Raw genomic sequence first — 17,660 nt, 5'->3', positions numbered from 1 at the left:
GGAGGAAATCTCTTGAAAGGGTCCTTATAGGTGCTGTGATCAGCCTTGTGGAGAAGCAGGGTAATCCAGTGACAGTGGCATCAAGTATAAGTAGCCCAAGCAGGATTCTATTCAGATGTGTGCTATTTTTGTTGCCTAGAAGAAGTTATCGTGATGAGATTTTACATTAAAAGATGAGGAGAAAGCACCATGATGCACAAAATTAAATCCTTGCCATATACATATGCACAGATGCTGTGTTTTAATTGCTTCTTATGGCTGAAAATTTTTCAGTCCTAACTGGAAGGTGATTTTTTCTTCAGTAACATCTAAATCTGTTCTCAGTGTGGCCTTGTTCACTAAGTTCTGGGGTAGTTGCTTGAAAGCTGTGTCCTCTCAAATACATGATGCTGAAGGCTTTACCAATTGACTTAAAATCTGCTGAAAATTTGAGTCTCTTAAGTAGCAGGAAGTTTTTGTGGAAAAGCTGCTTGATTATATTCTAAGTCTGTTCAGTGTTCGGCAATTATGGCTTGCTTGGACTTGTTAGGTCTCCTTCATGTTTCAGCAAAAACAGTGGAAACAGCATGTTGACTCAGCACAGCATCAGTTTATCTGGTGAAAGCAAAGTCTTAAACTTATGTGACTCAGTAATTATTAAGCTATGGCTAAGTAGAAAATAGATATTAGAGGAAGTTTAAATATCACAGTTTCCTTCTTCACTGAAAATCTAATCAGTGAGCAATAATAGATGCAATTCATTGCTACAGTATACTTTTCTGCCTAATCAAAAAATCTAAACCTACGTAGTCCCATTCTTCTTACTGGAGCTATGTAGATTCATATGAAAAGAACAAAACAAAAATCTTCTGCTTTTATCTGCTGGGTCCAGAATGAATTGTGTCATGCAAGTTACTGAAGAGGAGGGAAGAGAATACAACTTCAATGGGAGTATCTCTTGATATGGTGGAGACTCTTAATTTCATTTCTACTCCCGCTTCCATGTGTACTTTAAAAAAGCCACAGGGCCCAAGAGTAACTGCTTATTCCAGGGATAGCCTTCACAGATCAGATGCATTCTGCTGTGTTTGTTAATAGAGATGGATTTAGATAAAAATACTGCCAAAGTCTCAGAAGCTTCCCTGCAAACAGTGTATGTATTTTTGTTCAGAATGGATGCATGTTTCTAAAATGTGGCCTGTGGTAAAACTCATGCCCAAAATATAAACCATGTTAACTCTTTACCTTTAAAACTGGGGAAATGACTGTACTCAAGAGAGCTTATTTTCTGTATTAGTTGCTTACGGACTCCTGGAAACAAGGCTTGATTCTTGTGAGTGGGACAGTTTGAGATTGCTGTTGGTTAAGGAGTAGATAGGGCAGTACACTCTGACATCCCTAATGCAACAGTTGTGGAGGCCAGGGAAGTACAAGGGGCTGCCAGAAGTGGCTGGGCTCACCTGCTTTCCCTAAATAGCATCCCATATCATCACTGTTGAAGATGTAGGTTGACCCAGTATTACATTTCTTATGTTCTTTGCTCTTATACAGGTCTGGCTTCTCCGAGTGCCCTAACTCCAGTAGCATCCCCTTTCTGCAACAGGCAGAAGTCTACCACCCCAGTTACGAAGCCCTTAGAAGGTAGGGAATAAAAATGTCTGAAATATAAGACATTCAGGCTTCAAGCTTTTTGACTTCCACTTAACAATTTTTACTTTCTATTTTACTTAGAAATTGAAGCCAGGCCTGATATGCAATTGGAATCAGATATGAAGCTTGACAAGCTGGAGTCATTTTTGGGAAGGCTGAATAACAAAGGTTTGTAGAGTTACCAAAGAAGGCAAAGTATTCACTATCTGACTTCAGTAAATCACTTAAAGTATTTCTTAGTTAAAATATCTTGTAATGGAAACTGAATATTCCTTTGCTCAGACTGTACTGGTCAGAACTTTGTTTTCCTAATTCAATCTTTGCTAAATTTTAGCAAAAATACCTTATACTGTTGCATTACAAATATACAATACAATAAATTACAAATTCTGAAAAACTTTCCTCTGTTTTTCTGCGCCTTTGATGTGCACATTCTTCTTGCTGGCAAAATTTCTTAAAACCACATGGCCACTCTGAACCACGTTGTCTCATATGATGGAACAGCTTCAAGTGTACTTTAATCTTTCTGAAATCAAAACGGGACACTACACTGCCTCCAGGCACAATGTCCTACATCCATCTTCCTGCTTTTTTGAAAACTTACTTTCTGTAGCAGCTCATACAGCTCCCTCGTATAACTTGTTGGCTACAGATGAAGCTGTCTAGGGTTCTCTGGTTGTTTCCATCTCGTATGTCTGTTCTCCATGTTGTAAGGCAAAAATCCTTTTGTAATTTGTAGTGTCCAATGTTGTAAATCTATGTTTCACCAGAGGAAGCACTTGCGTTGTATTGTGATTGTGACACCCTTGCTAATCTGAAGTAGTCTCTTTTCCACATGTAGTTCTGGTAGATGTTTTCAGGGGAAGGAATAATTTGGCAAGGGGCAAGGTGGATGCAACAAAAGTGGTTGCATATGGGTAGCAGTTACTGTCCTCTTTTATCATTCTTTTCTAACAGACTTTACTACCACCATCCCATTCCCCCAGAAATTTTATCAACCAGGAAAAAATACATGTTTTAGAGTTAGAAACTCTAGTATGGTTATTTACTAGGGGGGTGTTTTGATTTGCTTTTATTCTGCAGTTGCTGGGATGCAAGAGACAGTGCTAACAGTTACAGGAAAATCTGTGAAAGAGGTGATGAAGCTGGATGATGATGAAACATTTTCCAAATTTTACCGCCATGTGGATTTCCCTTCCTCCTCAGTGCCTTTGGAGCTTGATGAGGACTTTGATGCCATCTTTGATCCTTATGCACCAAAGTAAGAGCTATGATTTTATTGTTTTGAATCCGTGAATAAACAAGTGTTTCATGATCTCTTAAGAGTCGCAGAATACTCTTTTACTTCATTCCTCTCCACTGATAAGGTGGTTGGGGTGGGACGGAATACAACATACTTTTCCTTACTGAAAGGAAACCCGGTTGAGAATTGCCTATTTCTTTTAATTCAGGAACATGAAGATGGTCAAAATGTTCAGCTTTAAGTCATTTTGTAGATGTCTTAAAACTGGGCATGTCCTTTTTTTCTCTATATTTCTTAAATCCTTTCTCTGCCTGGATCAGTGAATTGACTCAGATTCCCTTACAAATGTCACACCCTAAGTCACAGTAAATCTCTTATCTTTGGATGCTTCTAACTAGGAAAATCAGCTGGTGATTATAAACACTGCTTGTTCCTCAGGTTAATATCTTCTGTAGCAGAGCACAAACGTGCAGTTAGGCCTGTGCGCAGAGTTCAGTCCTCAAGAAACCCTCTTAAAATGCTGGCAGCAAGAGATGATATTCTTCATGAATATACTGAACAAAGACTGAATGTCGCCTTCATGGAGTCAAAGAGAATGAAAGTAGAAAAAAGTAAGTTAAAAGGATTATTCGTACAAGCCACTGTCTTGCTATTTAAATATTAATTAAAGAAAACCTAAAGAAATAGAGCATGTTCTTTGAGAGGCCAAAAATTAATTGAGCTATATAGGGCTTAATGTAGATTAGCCTAGGAAACCTGGAGAAAAGGACACACTTGACTTTCTCAGGGAAAGCTACCTACTGCCTCCTCCTGTGGCCAGATTTGCTTGTTTATTTTTAGCATGGTCGCCTTGTGCAGAGGGAGCACTCATCCAGGGTGAAGATGGGAGATCAAGCAAAGCAAATTTAGTGATATAGTTCACTTAAGCTAGGAGAAGAGTGTGTGGGCTGGCAAGAACAGATAAATTTTTGGTTCAGGTTCACTGGCCTCAATTTGGGGTCCCTAGCTGTTTCTCAGAAACTTGAATTGGCCTTCTTGGCTCCCACTGGTTGACTTCCATAGAGGATCAGTGCTCTGTAGCAGGGTTTTAGGTGCTTTCTTGTGACAGTCTGAGAACCAAACTGTCAGCAAGAGATATTATTGCAAAATTTACGTAAGGGTTTGTCAAGCCATTTTTACTGTTTTGGGAAAAAATTTTCCTTGCTGCATTTGAATAAAGGGTGATCATCTTTAAGCATTGCCTGTACTGATGAAAATGTTAATTATACGTGTATCATTCTATTGCCATTTGAAGAGAAGCATTCTCCTGAATTATAAACTCAAAGTGCTTTGTCTTTCGTTGAGAAATAGGCAAAAGTTGCCAAGAATTTAGACTTTAAGTTTACAGTAAAGTATCACTAAGACTTTGGAATGTAAATAGCTGTTGCATCACACTGACTGAGACAAATTTGAAGGGAATTTCCATTAATTAGCCTTGACTACTCTGGTCTCTTTTTCATTATTAATCATTTATATGGCATTGCAGAGCTACACAGTACTTCAAAAAACATTGAATAAGACATGTTCCATCCCAAAGTTGATATTTCTGCCAAATAACATAATTCTGACAGTTGGCTGTCAGATGATATCTGGAAACTTGGGTATTGCTAAACCTACAAAGCTTTTATGCTAGCAGCTGATATAAGTTCAGTTTTTGCTGTTGTCATTGAGAAAGAAATGAAAAAAAAGTGGAAATATTTTAGGAAAATGTTTTTTAATGTAGAGAGCAAAGCATTTTTTTAAATAATTTTTGGCCTTTTTCTGTTTGTTTGTTTGCTTTCCCTCCTATTTTTTGTTACGTACAAGTGTCTGCAAACTCAAATTTCTCAGAAGTAGCACTTGCTGGATTGGCAAGCAAAGAGAACTTCAGCAGCGTTAGTCTGCGGAGTGTTAACCTAACAGAGCAAAACTCTAACAACAGTGCTGTGCCATACAAGAAGCTAATGCTGCTGCAAATTAAAGGTATGCTAGAACTGCTTTTACTTTCTCTGCATACTAGACATAGTATGCTAACAGGTGTTGCTGTCTAGTTTGTACTAAGAGGTTTCCACCTCAAAAATTTATGACCACAACCTAAAAGAGTGAGAATTGCGTGACAAATACAAAAAATCACATGCAAGTTTGCCTTGTGATCAGTGATCCCCCTTTTGTAGGGAGCAAGCAGAATGTTTCAGGAATTCCAACCATCTCCTGTGGAAATTTTTGAACTGTCCCATTCTTCCAGGGCTCGTTATAACTTGGAAGTCGTACAACAGTGTTTTTGCTCCACTTATTCTTACAATACATAGTAATGTATCTTCTGCAAAATACTAGTTACTTTTTTGCCAAAGTAAAATTCTTAAAACTTTACTGCCTACAGAAACTGTGCCACAGCTTCACTTAAGCAAATGTAAATGACTCTGGAATTTGGCTGCTTCTCTGCCACTTAATTTCTTTCCTGAAGGACATAAAGTTGGCAAAGCAAGATTAAAAATTAATAGAAATATTAGTTGATAGGAGGCAACAATTTTTTGCTTCCTGTGAGTAACCCTTCTCCCATCATAGTATTAATTCTTCTGTAACAGTCCGTTTCCGTGTACTTTGCTGTGTGTGCTGGGATCATTTTTCTTTCATTCAAATTCATTCATTCAGAATTTGGCAGTATTCATAGCAATATAATTAGCCTTGTTTTATCTTTAGGAAGAAGACATGTTCAAACAAGATTAGTTGAACCAAGGGCCTCCTCACTGAACAGCGGAGACTGTTTCCTGCTTTTAACTCCACATTATTGTTTCTTATGGGTAGGAGAGTTTGCAAATGTCATAGAAAAAGCAAAGGTTAGTATTCATTGAGTTTTGCATTATTTATTTTTAGAATTGTCATAGCGTATGTCTGCCTTTCATGTAATTGGTCTTGGTGCCAGTTATCTTAATAAAGTGGTAAGTAACTAATGATCAGTGACAGGTACATGGGCAGGATTCCTGTAAATATATTTTAGCCTGTGTACTGAATGAAAACACGCATAGGAGTGTGCAGATTGCAAAACTGCAAGAGAAAATAGGATATCCTCAGGAAATGGATTTGCACTCAAGCAAAATAGTCTGAATTGCAGGATGTCCTTTTTATTCCTATGTCAGTTAAGTTCATCTTGTTTTAAGGCAAATGAAAGAATGAGTATTCCTGTAACTTCTTCTCTAGTATCTGTTTGTTTAGTGCAACAGAAATAATGACCAGTTCTCCTGCTCTTTGCTGTATTGTATCCTATCTGCTTTTGCCTTCTCCCTGAACATGGTATGCAGAAGTACTCCAAAGACTTAAACAATCTTGTTCAGATAATTGTTAATCTCTTAGGCTTCAGAACTTGCAACTTTAATTCAGACAAAGAGGGAACTTGGCTGTAGAGCTTCTTATATACAGACAATAGAAGAAGGAATAAATACCCATACCCATGCAGCCAAAGACTTCTGGAAACTCCTTGGTGGCCAGACAAATTACCAGTGTAAGCATTCTTACTTCTAGAGTTACAGTATCTGATGTTTTATCACAGTAAAATACTTGAGCTGGTTCTGTCCAGTGAAGACAATTAGATGTTAAAAATGTTATTATTTTTTACAATCTTTTCCTTAAGCTGCTGGAAGTCCTGAAGAAGATGAAATGTATGAAGCTGCAATAATAGAAACAAATTGCATTTACCGCCTCGTAGAGGATAAACTCATTCCTGAGGATGACTACTGGGGGAAGATGCCAAAATGTACCCTGCTACAACCAAAAGAGGTACTGTGCCACTTATTACTCATGTAGCAAGTACAGGGACATGCAGATGATATGACTTTCAGTAACTACAAATGCTCATGGAGAGGCTTACTGAAAATTTGGTCCTCTGTATTTCTAAAAAGATTCTGAACATTTGCTATCTACAATATCATGCAGATCTCAAGAAATTAGAACATGTCATTTTTAAAGTGAAATTCTATTTTAGGAAGCATAAATCTCTTTGAGTGAAACAAAGTCACGCAGTGCAAAACAGATGGCATTAGAAAAAGAAAATCTATCCTTAGCAGACTTTCTTTGAAACAACCATTGCACCCAGCTAAGGAGGAGTGAGAGCAGATTTCCAAAATGAAGACACCATATAATAAATATACCAAAATGAAGACACTTACCTGGACTGCATGTTCTCTCGGCCTTTTCCAATCATAGGATAAAGTATAGGTCTAAACCTCGGTGAAAGCTGCCATAATTGGGCAGCATTCAGTCATGCAGCAGAATCAGTTTTTTAATAGTAAGAGCTCTCTGGTCTGCTAGTGACTTAGTTACTACCTAAAGATACTCCTCATAGCATCCCCAGTACTTGCTTCCAGTCACCCTCAACAATTAAATGTCGCTATGCAGACCACTGCCCAGGACTTACTTTCATTGCTAGCTGTTAGTGTCACCGTAGACACTCAGATTGTTGGAGGGGCTCATGTTAAATGCACTGGCAGCCTGCACTACTAGGAAACTGGAGGATCAGGGCATCGCCTGACCTGATGGTAGGTTACTGTTCTGATTTGGTTGTGTGGCTTGGTTTTGGTTTTGTTTTTTAGGTGCTGGTGTTTGATTTTGGCAGTGAGGTATATGTGTGGCATGGAAAGGAAGTTACTTTAGCACAAAGAAAAGTGGCATTTCAGTTGGCGAAACACTTGTGGAATGGCACCTTTGACTACTCCAATTGTGACATAAATCCTCTGGACCCAGGAGAATGCAATCCCATCATACCCAGGTACCAAAACTTGAGTTTAGGCTCCTTGTGGAAACTTGTGTATAACATTAGGCTTCTTGCCCTTATTTCACAGAGTACAATTTGGTTCTATTTGTTTTTATTTCCTTCTACAGAAAGGGACAAGGGCGTCCGGACTGGGCTGTCTTTGGCAGACTCACAGAACATAATGAGACCATATTGTTCAAAGAAAAATTTCTTGATTGGACAGAGCTAAAGAAACTCAATGAGAAGAATTCTAGTGAATCCCTTCACCAGAAGGTGCATAGAAATAATCATGCTATGTGTTTCAAATTAGACTGACTTAGTTGGGATGGAAGGCTGGGAAGCTTGTTCTCAAGGATGCAGAGCACTTCCTTTATCTTGTGGGCTTTGACCTGGCAGTCAGAATATCACACCTATGGAGTGTGAACCCGTAGAGTCGCTTCTTACTCCCCTGTGATGAGCAGCTGAATGAATGCTGCCAAGGTGGCTTTGCCAAGGCATCAAATGATGACGAGATACCAAAGTATTGAAACGTGCAAGAGTCAAACTGTTTGAGTGAAACTGTGGGTCAAGAAGAAAAAGGCTGTGCTCAAAGAAATCTCTCCTGTATTTTTTCACAGGAAGAATCCAGATCTGACTCTAAACCATATGATGTCATGCTAATGGTAGCTGTGCCCCAAACTACTGTAGGCACAGTCTTGGATGGAATGAATATTGGCCGGGGCTATGGACTTGTAGAAGGAGAGGATGGGAGGCAGTTTGAAATTATCACTGCATCTGTAGACGTCTGGCATATCCTGGAATTCGATTATAGTAGACTGCCTAAACAAAGCATAGGGCAGTTCCATGAGGGAGACACGTATGTGGTCAAGTGGAAGTACATGGTCAGCACTACAGGTGGGTGAACAATTCCATTTCATCCTGCTTGAAACATTGATAACTGCAGCAAAAAATGCTGCTGTTAGTGGTGAGATCCAGACCTAAACCTCCTTGCATGTGATTTGTCCAGCTAAACAAGCAGTTTAGCAGCTATTTCAAAGGTTAGAAATAGTAATTTAGCCTTTCCAGCCCATTAAGAAGTAGAGCTTATGATTTAAAAAAAAATAGTTTAGTTATTTTTCATACATCAAATGTAATATTGTCCATCTCTGCTTTTACCCAACAGCTATGTTGTACGTGTTCACAGGACAGCTCATTAAGACAGAATTGTGCTCACAGCTTAACACCAAAATAACTAGGCAGCTGGATTAATGACAGTGGTCTGAATGTCTTGCGAGAGAGGTAGGCTTAGCAACAAGGGAAGCTTTTGCTGGGTAATGGAGAACAGTAACAAGTGAAAGGAAAAGCCCTTGCCAACTCATAAAATTGAAGTGGCAGAGGGGAAATAGCTGTCTTGTTTGCTGGTTCTGGAAAGCCTTTGCAATGGGTTTCAATCTCAAATGGAAAAATTTTAACTGTGTTCTAACAAAGTGCCTGAGAGCAGGTAAATGTTGAAAATCAGTCAGCTTGGTATGGTTTTTGGAACTCTCGCCTCTGGCACCAAAATAAAAAGAGRTTGGTTTGCAGTAAGTAAAATAGGAATAGTGTAAAAAATGATTGCTCCAAATAGGAAAATATCAAAATTGGTTGAAAGCAGTACAAACAGCTATACAGCCTCAGGCTTTTAGCTAGAAAATTTAGCTTTTATTCAAGATCATTGGTTTCAGATACTGGAGAATCCAAGAAAAGTACTAAAACCTGCAAGTCTGGGGAAAAGTGAGTGAAACCAACACTGAACTGTAACAGACTCTTTATACATATGGATGAAAATATTCTGTTACTCAAATTTAAAATAAGCTTTGATTTTTTTTTTTAAGTTTTTTAGTCCTGTCCCCCCCCCCACCATTAATCTTGAAAATAGTTTAGCCATCAAAGCATAAATATCTGGATTTGGGCTGGGTTTTTCTGTTGGAGGCAGCATTTACATGGGCCAAATGCACAGATAAGAATGAAACTATACATTTCAGAGTGACTAGTTATTTGAGTATTCTTAGCTTGAAAAAACAGGATGGTCTCTCCTAAGTGTTTCAGTTGGATGCTACTCAGCACTGCTGAAATCAAGGCAGTGGGTTTTTATTTTATTTATTTTTGGAATCTGGTTTAAAGCTCTTGGTTTTGAGAATCTTGGATTAATTATATCTGTTTGTTCAGCATTCACTGGAAAGAGTAAAATATTCCATCACTGGTTTTATTGTTGAAGTTCACTTACTCTGAACATTATTGGCTAACTGTAACTAGTAAATACCATTTCTTTTTTTTAAAAAAGAGTTGCTGCTAGCCCTGTTTCCAGACCAACATGAAACATTGAGTTAATTGAAAAATAAAGCTTAGTTATCCAAACTTTTTTTTTTTACCACTGCAAAACACTGCTTTTGTGTTCCTTGTTCTCCTGTAATTTTCCTTTCTACTACCACTTTACCAAGGAAAGATTTTTGTGCCTGTAGCTCTCCCAACTGTTGCTGTGTCCAATTTCACTCTGTAGCCAGCTATTCTCCTGCTGCCAAAGAACAGTGTGTAATGTGGAAAATGAGCCATAATGCACTCTGGTAACATGACTGGACATACCATTTCATGTGCCAATTCACTCAAGTGATATTATTGTTCTCCTGATAGTACTGGTTCTTTCCACATGCTCTCTTTGGGCAACATGGGATCTCTGCACGTGGGCTTACATCCATCTGATGAGACAATAGCAATTTTGCTATAGGGGCATATTGGCTTGGTGACCTAATGTTCCTCCAATTGGGCATTTTCTTTGCTGTTCTGGGCAGGACAGTGCTGAGCTGGCAGATGAGATTAACTCATGTGCTGTTCATACCTATAGGCAAAGTTTTCTTCAGCATGTGCCTTCTGTTTTGCAGTTGGAAGCAGGCAAAAAGGAGAGCAGCAAGTAAGGGCTGTTGGAAAAGAAAAGTGTGTGTACTTCTTTTGGCAAGGGAGACACTCTACAGTGAGCGAAAAAGGGACTTCGGCACTGATGACAGTGGAACTTGATGAAGAGCGAGGAGCACAGGTGAGCTTCCTGCAGACCTAGGTGGAAATCTTGGTAAGATTTGGCTGCCCAGGTAGCCACTGGGGTTAAACATGGGTGATGTTTTTTGCCTCCTCCCTTTCTGTAGAAGTGGTATTTTTGCAAGTACAAATAGCTAGCCCTAAAGGTTGCTTTTGAATTTATTCCAACTTCTGAACATACATCAGCTCCTTTATGGACTGTCATTCCCAAATATCTCTTCTGAAGATGATATTTTTGAGGCTGGCTGAAGAAGAATGTCTTTTCTCTCCTCCTCACAGGAGTAGGTGAAACACAGTTAAACAATTTAGTACCTTCCCTTCCAATACACGTTCAGATAACAGGACTATGTCTCCCTAGTGCTGAGAACATGAAAAGCACTCTCTTCTGTTGAATTCTGTCAGAAGCATTTTCTGCTAGGCCTAGACATGAAAATGCATTTGAAATCAAGATTCCATTTGTTTACTCTGCAATTATGGAAGTTACTGCCTTGTTGTGCAGGCTAGCTTGCTTTGTCTTCAGGCAGAGTTAAGTTTTGCTGTGGCTTGACTGTTAACAGTGCACAAGATAGGAAGGGTAAGGTCAGTTTCTTTATCTTGATTATGCTGTAATTAGTTCAAACACAGTGTAAATGCAATGAGCAGTAAGACAGGAGTTCACAGATGAGATGCACAGTTATACTTGACCCAGAGTGTGGCTCTATCGGTTCCATAACCATAACTTAAAGTTTAGTAAGCAAAGAACATACATGTTGGTTGCATAAACTAGTTCTATAGCAAATCTTAAAGCTACTTCAGTTCCTACAGTATTTCCATATTTGGTTCAAATGATCTATGAATTTGAGCAAGATAAGCCATGTGTGTAAAGAAGTCAAATACCAGTTAATTTAAACTAATTTAAATTAAAATTTATTTGGTATTCCTTATCCTCTGAAACTTTTGATTTTTGGATTCCAGAAAGAAGTTTCTCTTAATATGAAACGCATTGCATGTTGATGTATATGGTACTTTAGACAACAGTCAGCAGTTTTAAAAGTACAAGGAAAACCATCTTTGAGGTGGCCATAACTATATAACTTTTAATAATCCATAGGGAGAAGTTGTCCTGAGTCTGTATACTTGGTTTTTTGGGGGTTTTTTTGGTTTTTTTTTTTGAAGAGTGATGCTTTCAATTTCCAGGTGCAAGTGCTTCAAGGGAAAGAACCACCATGTTTCCTGCAGTGCTTCCAAGGAGGGATGATTGTGCATGCTGGAAGAAGGGAAGAGGAGGAAGAAAATGCACAAAGTAAATTACTGTTAGTTAAGAGTTTCTGCCCCCAAATCCTTTTTTACCTATTGAGAAGGACTTTAAAATCATTATCAACTACCACACTCTGTAGAAAAAAGAGCAATGAATGCCATGAAAACCATGAAATAGCTTTGCTATGCTTTGCTTTCAAGGTAGTTTTTCTCCCTTAAACTTAGAATGGATTTTGTCACCCTAGAGCAAGCTGACTATACTGTATCAATGTATATATAAATTGTTCCACTTGTATTTTAATTAAGTGCCTGTTAGCTTTAAAATATGTTCTTTTCTACATAATCCAGTAAAATGAGTATTTTTATGAGCTTGAAGTTCTCCTGTGCCTAAAATACAACTAAGCTTTTGTTACTCATCCACTGCTTTTTGCAACTTATTCCTTGAATGCTGTAGTTAGTGTAGGAGAATGTCGATACAGGTGTAATTTGGAAGTGTTCCAGTTCGCATCTGAATGTAACCTCTTGTGCCTAAGGTGCACAGAGGAGGAGAAGCTGAACAGAAGCACCACTGCATTTGTTTCCCTTTTGGCTCCTGTACTAAACAACAGAGTAGAGAGAAACTTGACTCTTCAAGTCACTCTCATAGAAGGTTTCATAATGATTTTTTTCTGCAGCTTGGTTTCTTAAGCAGTGTCAGCCAAACTTGATTCTTTAGCTGGTTCAATCTGTGAACAATACAGATATGCGATATGTGAAACTTATCCAGCATGAGAACAGCTGTTCCAGAGCAGAGATCTTGAATTTGAATTCCATGGGACTGTGTAATACCTCTGTGCCATTCCTGTCTGCTCCAGGTGATTGGAGGCTATATTGCGTGCGAGGAGAAGTTCCCAATGAAGGAAACTTACTTGAAGTAGCATGTCACTGCAGCAGCCTGCGTTCCCGGACATCCATGATTGTCCTCAATATAAATAAAGCTCTTATCTACCTGTGGCATGGCTGCAAAGCACAATCTCACACCAAGAATGTAGGAAGAACAGCAGCCAATAAAATAAAAGAACAGTGAGTGTCTGACCCATACTTTGGAGATGTTTGTATCAACTACCAACTTACTAAAATAGAAGTCTGCCTCCAAGAAAAGTTGAAAGAAATAAAGCTGTCCTCTCAGTAGAGTTGCATCATGTGCATGCTTGATAAGAAGGAGGAATGACAGGTAGTTGGTTCTGTGGAGTGGGGGAGATGCATTTTCTCCAGTCTTTCATTTAGGGTCAAATGCACTTACTCTTCCTTGTATTAATTACAGTTGCAAAAAATGGTCTGTTTCCATTTGGAGGGAGATGCTCAATAGCTGAGTAGCAAACAAAACTTCAGTTGATAGGAAGAGCAGAATCAAGGAAAACGAACCTTGTGAATATAGGGAGAAGAAATGAATTTGGGAAAAGGTGAAGAGGAGAGCAGTGGTTGCAGAAATGAGCTATGAGAATTACTAGAGAGAGCTCATGTTAGCTATGGGAATGGTTGCTCAGATTCCACATCTTGTTTGTTCATATTCTTGTCATCATTTTCAGAAAGACCGTTTTTACATGGGGTGTGCAACAAGCCTGTAGGGTTGTCTTGGGGTGTAATTTGAGTGCCCAACAGGTTTGTGAAGCTGTGTTTGGGGCAGGAAAGTTGGGTTCACACTCTTTATTTGTGTTTTGTAGATGTCCCCTGGAGGCAGGGCTGCACAGCAGCAGCAAGGTGACAATACATGAATGTGATGAAGGATCAGAGCCCTTGGGATTCTGGGACGCACTAGGAAGGAGAGATCGAAAGGCCTATGATTGCATGTTGCAAGGTAGACCTGCGTTCCAGTTTGGCACTTATTTTTTACTTCACTGGTCTACAGTATTGTGAGATTTAATGTAAAGCTTTTGAAGAACTTCTTGGTAGTTGAGATGATCCCTTCAGAGAGATGCTTCCCCTCCTTTCCTTGCTCCCCTCCTGCCCCAGTCTACTGAGTTAAGTAATGCTGTTGTAGATGAAAAGTATTGGAAAACAAAATGTTTCACTTTCTTCTCTCCCTCTTCTGCAGCCCCTCAGTATTCATGTGGCTCAGAAGAACAGTTAACACTGTTACCAACTCATTTTGCTTCTCTTCTGAAGGGATTAGAGGGTGGTTCTGCACGCATTCTTGCTGAACCTTTGCTTTGAAACTGCCAACAAAGGTAGCAGGGGGATTGATTTATAAAGTGGAAAACTGGTCAGCCAAAAAGTAAACTCTGAGATGGGTTTGCTTCACTTAAGCCACAAAACAGCCAGCTATGAAATGACTGATAGTAATTAGCCAGGATCAGATTCAAACTGATGGCAGGCAGCCATTTAGCTTGGGTTCATTGCAGCTATTGCCAGTCCCCTAAGACATCTGGTTGTCTTGCTGGTTATTCAAAAACCAGAGGATTTACAGCCACTCTAAAAGTTGATTTTTACATTCACTTCTGTCTTTTTCTATTAAAATCTTCTTCTTTTTTTTGTTCTTTAAAGACCCTGGAAAGTTTAATTTCACCCCCCGCCTGTTCAGCCTCAGTAGTTCATCAGGAGAATTCTCAGCCACTGAATACATCTACCCTTCAAGAGATCCCACCGTGATCAATTCCATGCCATTCTTGCAAGAGGATCTTTACACTGCCCCACAGCCAGGTATATGTTTTAAAATACTTAAGTAAGAAGAAAACAAGTAACTGTTCTGCCTTGGGCAGAGATTCCATAGCTATAGTCACTTCTACTATGGTCACTTCTAACTTGATTTATAGCAAGAAAATGTGTGTATTTGATGCTTATATAGCACTAAGCAATAAAAGTAATGTTTCCATGATAAAGATGCTGAGAGCTAATCAAATGTGTATCCCCAAAGCTTGCTATAAAAAAAAAAGTGCATCATTCAAATCAGAGGATCTGAGTTCAGCTGAGTTTCACTAGATCAGTAACAAAAGGGATTGGTAAACTTTGAAATGATTCTTGTCTTGACACTCACTAGCATGCAAGGTTGAGGTTGCTTAGGGGATTCAGGGAACTAGTAAGTGACTAATGATGGGTTTTGTTATTTTCTGGCTGCATAGCACTCTTCCTTGTTGACAATCACCATGAAGTGTACCTATGGCAAGGCTGGTGGCCTGTGGAAAACAAAATAGCTGGATCAGCTCGAATCAGATGGGCTACAGACAGGAAATGCGCCATGGAGACTGTGCTCCGGTATTGCAAAGGTAACAGATTGGTGTTCCTGAGTGCTCTTAGTGTTGTGATACCTTTTCACATGGTTATTGTTCTGAATTAAAAAGCAATTGTTATGCAGAAGGTATTTCTTCTGTAGCAAAAAAACTTTACAACTTGTGATATAGCTGGTGACAGCTGTCACATTCTACCATGGGCACTTGTATATTTGAAGAGGGGATATGATATTCTTGTTGGATGCCACCCTTACGAGGATAGGCCAGTCTCTCTCTACCAGTCTGTGGGTCTAGTAAGAGGAGTAATTCTGTTTCTATTCAGTTGTCCCCTGTCACTGAGGGGAGTTGGTGACACCTGGAAGGAGACCACTGAAAACCAGTCTCCTGAAAATGAGGAGGCACTGAAATGTGACTTTTACTGAACTGCATTATTGTGCTGTGTGGTTCATCTCCTGGTTTCCCTGGCAATGCCCAGTGCTGTTAATACACCCAGAACACTGGAAGCAACAATGATGTTTGTCTAGGAACGGGGGGCTAAAGACAGGGCAAAAAGATGGTTGGAATGGTCTTTGGCTGAATTTCTAAAGAGGCCAGCTACTGCCTGCCCCCCCCAGTTTTTGTAAGTTGGACAGAGAGAGTGATATGATGCATCTCTTCTTGAGATCAGCTCATAAGGCATGCATCACAGCAGAAGTGGATGTCAGCATAGAGGAACAGAGACCCATGCAATGAAGTGCCCACAGTCACTCAGCAGGCTAGTGGGAGAGATGGAAATAAGATCCTGGTCTCAGTGTTCCTGACCCAGTGCTATAATCTTCTGCTAATGAAAATCATGTTTTCTGGCTTGCCTCAGCCAAGGTGGAATCTGAAATGCAGTTTGAGGCTTGGGTATTTTTCCAGATTTCTTGAACTTCACTGAGTTAGATGATGGGATATGGAATTAATACCTTCTGCATTGGATTGAATTTGCTGCATCTGAGTTCCTTCTGTGTTAGATGCACAGTGAAAGGCTCTTACATGGCTTCTCTGTGGCTCTTAAGTTTAGAGTATGCATCATAGGACAGTTTGTTTTTCTGGGTGCTAACTTGTTAATCTCTGGCTGTGGCTTTGCATCAGTGATGGCTATTCCGCCTTTGCCTTGGGGTAGCTCTCAAAAGCTTTAGCCTTGGTTGGATAGGTTCAAAGCAAGTTTGCTTCCGTTAAAGACCTCTTCTACTGGTACCATCTCTCTCCCAAAGTTAGTTTGATCTCCTTTAGCATGAATGGGCACAGTGTTTTACTGTATGAATTATGCTGTTCTGGTGGCCCATCACTTTCATGATCTGAGATTGGACAGTTCTGCCGAACAGTTCTGAAATTTTACTGGGATCAAGCTGTCAGGACCGACTTAACTCTTCTGTGTCATTACCTATCAAGGTGAAGAAATTAAATATCAAGAAATATTAATCCTGCAGTTATTTTGACTATCACAATATATTTGGGGGAACAGAAGTATCTTAAAAGGCTTTTATTTTATTTTTTTCTATGTTTTTTTCCCTCTTCCCCCCCCAACCCCTGCCCCCCCCTTTTTTTTCTCCTGACTTGCAGTGTTTAATTACATGGTAGTGTGAAAAAGATTGATTTACAACCCTGGATATTGCTTGAATTTACCTAGCAGGTCTGCTTGTACATAAATCTTATTTAAGTTGTGAAAAATTCTTGGAAGTTTTTGGTGGTTTTATCTGCTAAATCAGCAGTGTGTTTGGAGTGCTGAGCTGCAGAGAGCTAGGAGAAGGAAGAATCTAGTTTCTCTTCAGTGTTTTTTTGTGAGGACATCAGCTTGTACTGAGGGCAGAGTTCATGTAATGAAAACATTTCTCCGCTCACATACTAAGTCATCTTACCAGATGGCTACACCTATACTGGAATATTATCAAATGCAAGTCTCCTTATCTCTTGGCTAAATTACTGAGACTGGAGCAGTGCAACTGGAGCAGACTGGCATATTTTTTTAAAATGCGAAGTTTTGAAGTATTTGTCAAATCATTCATGGTAGAACCAATACATTCTCTACAGTGAAAATATGTGGAAGAGAAGGCTTAAATATTCAGATGACAAATCTCCTGTCTAAATTGTGTAGTTAAAGGATTCACATTCTAATATGTTTGACTACTCCACAGAGCTTTTATCTCAAGTATTCAGTTTCATGCTAACATATTCTCTCTAATCAGTTTGCTCCTGACATCTGACATAGAGCCAAACCTATAATGTTCAGGTTTTGCAAACTTACTGGAAAGGTGATGTCCATCTGCTGCCAGGCTCTCCCTTTGCAGTAAGTGTAGGTGGTACATCAATTCCATAGGTTGCCCCTTGGCAATGGGTAGAGGGTAGGTGTCTGCAATATTTTAGATCCTCCTGCATCATGGCTCACACAAGTGCAGACAGACTATGGTGAACAGGGTCTTTTGTAACTGACTGATATGCTCCTGTGGAAATTTTAGCATATTAAATATGCTTTGAGATCGAATGTGGAGAATAACAGAATTTTGCAAGA

General features: G+C 39.3%; 1 protein-coding gene and 1 long non-coding RNA gene across 6 annotated transcripts in view; one reads left to right on the top strand and one right to left on the bottom strand.

Moving 5' to 3' along the window:
* SVIL (supervillin) overlaps positions 1–17,660 on the top strand; it is a 67,732-nt gene that overhangs the window by 47,030 nt on the left and 3,042 nt on the right. For all 5 annotated transcript variants that reach the window (XM_026060033.1, XM_026060035.1, XM_026060032.1 and 2 more), the window contains 17 exons: positions 1,531–1,620; positions 1,711–1,797; positions 2,713–2,890; positions 3,311–3,483; positions 4,718–4,873; positions 5,591–5,727; positions 6,242–6,389; positions 6,519–6,664; positions 7,477–7,652; positions 7,766–7,910; positions 8,255–8,531; positions 10,535–10,686; positions 11,862–11,967; positions 12,776–12,983; positions 13,625–13,758; positions 14,445–14,600; positions 15,020–15,163. In XM_026060033.1, the coding sequence (XP_025915818.1) occupies positions 1,531–1,620; positions 1,711–1,797; positions 2,713–2,890; positions 3,311–3,483; positions 4,718–4,873; positions 5,591–5,727; positions 6,242–6,389; positions 6,519–6,664; positions 7,477–7,652; positions 7,766–7,910; positions 8,255–8,531; positions 10,535–10,686; positions 11,862–11,967; positions 12,776–12,983; positions 13,625–13,758; positions 14,445–14,600; positions 15,020–15,163 (2,613 nt within the window). The remainder of the gene's footprint in view (positions 1–1,530; positions 1,621–1,710; positions 1,798–2,712; positions 2,891–3,310; positions 3,484–4,717; positions 4,874–5,590; positions 5,728–6,241; positions 6,390–6,518; positions 6,665–7,476; positions 7,653–7,765; positions 7,911–8,254; positions 8,532–10,534; positions 10,687–11,861; positions 11,968–12,775; positions 12,984–13,624; positions 13,759–14,444; positions 14,601–15,019; positions 15,164–17,660) is intronic.
* Positions 11,812–17,587, bottom strand: LOC112963203. Its single transcript, XR_003252531.1, has 2 exons — positions 17,397–17,587; positions 11,812–11,931 (listed from the first exon to the last, which is right to left on the bottom strand). It is a non-coding gene; the product is annotated as an uncharacterized LOC112963203 (long non-coding RNA).

The sequence above is a fragment of the Apteryx rowi genome, unplaced genomic scaffold (assembly GCF_003343035.1).
Source record: "Apteryx rowi isolate R43461 unplaced genomic scaffold, aptRow1 scaffold_164, whole genome shotgun sequence".
Lineage (NCBI taxonomy): Eukaryota > Metazoa > Chordata > Aves > Apterygiformes > Apterygidae > Apteryx > Apteryx rowi.
The sequence above is the reverse complement of the archived record's forward strand: the minus strand, read 5'-3'. Positions and strand labels throughout refer to the sequence as shown.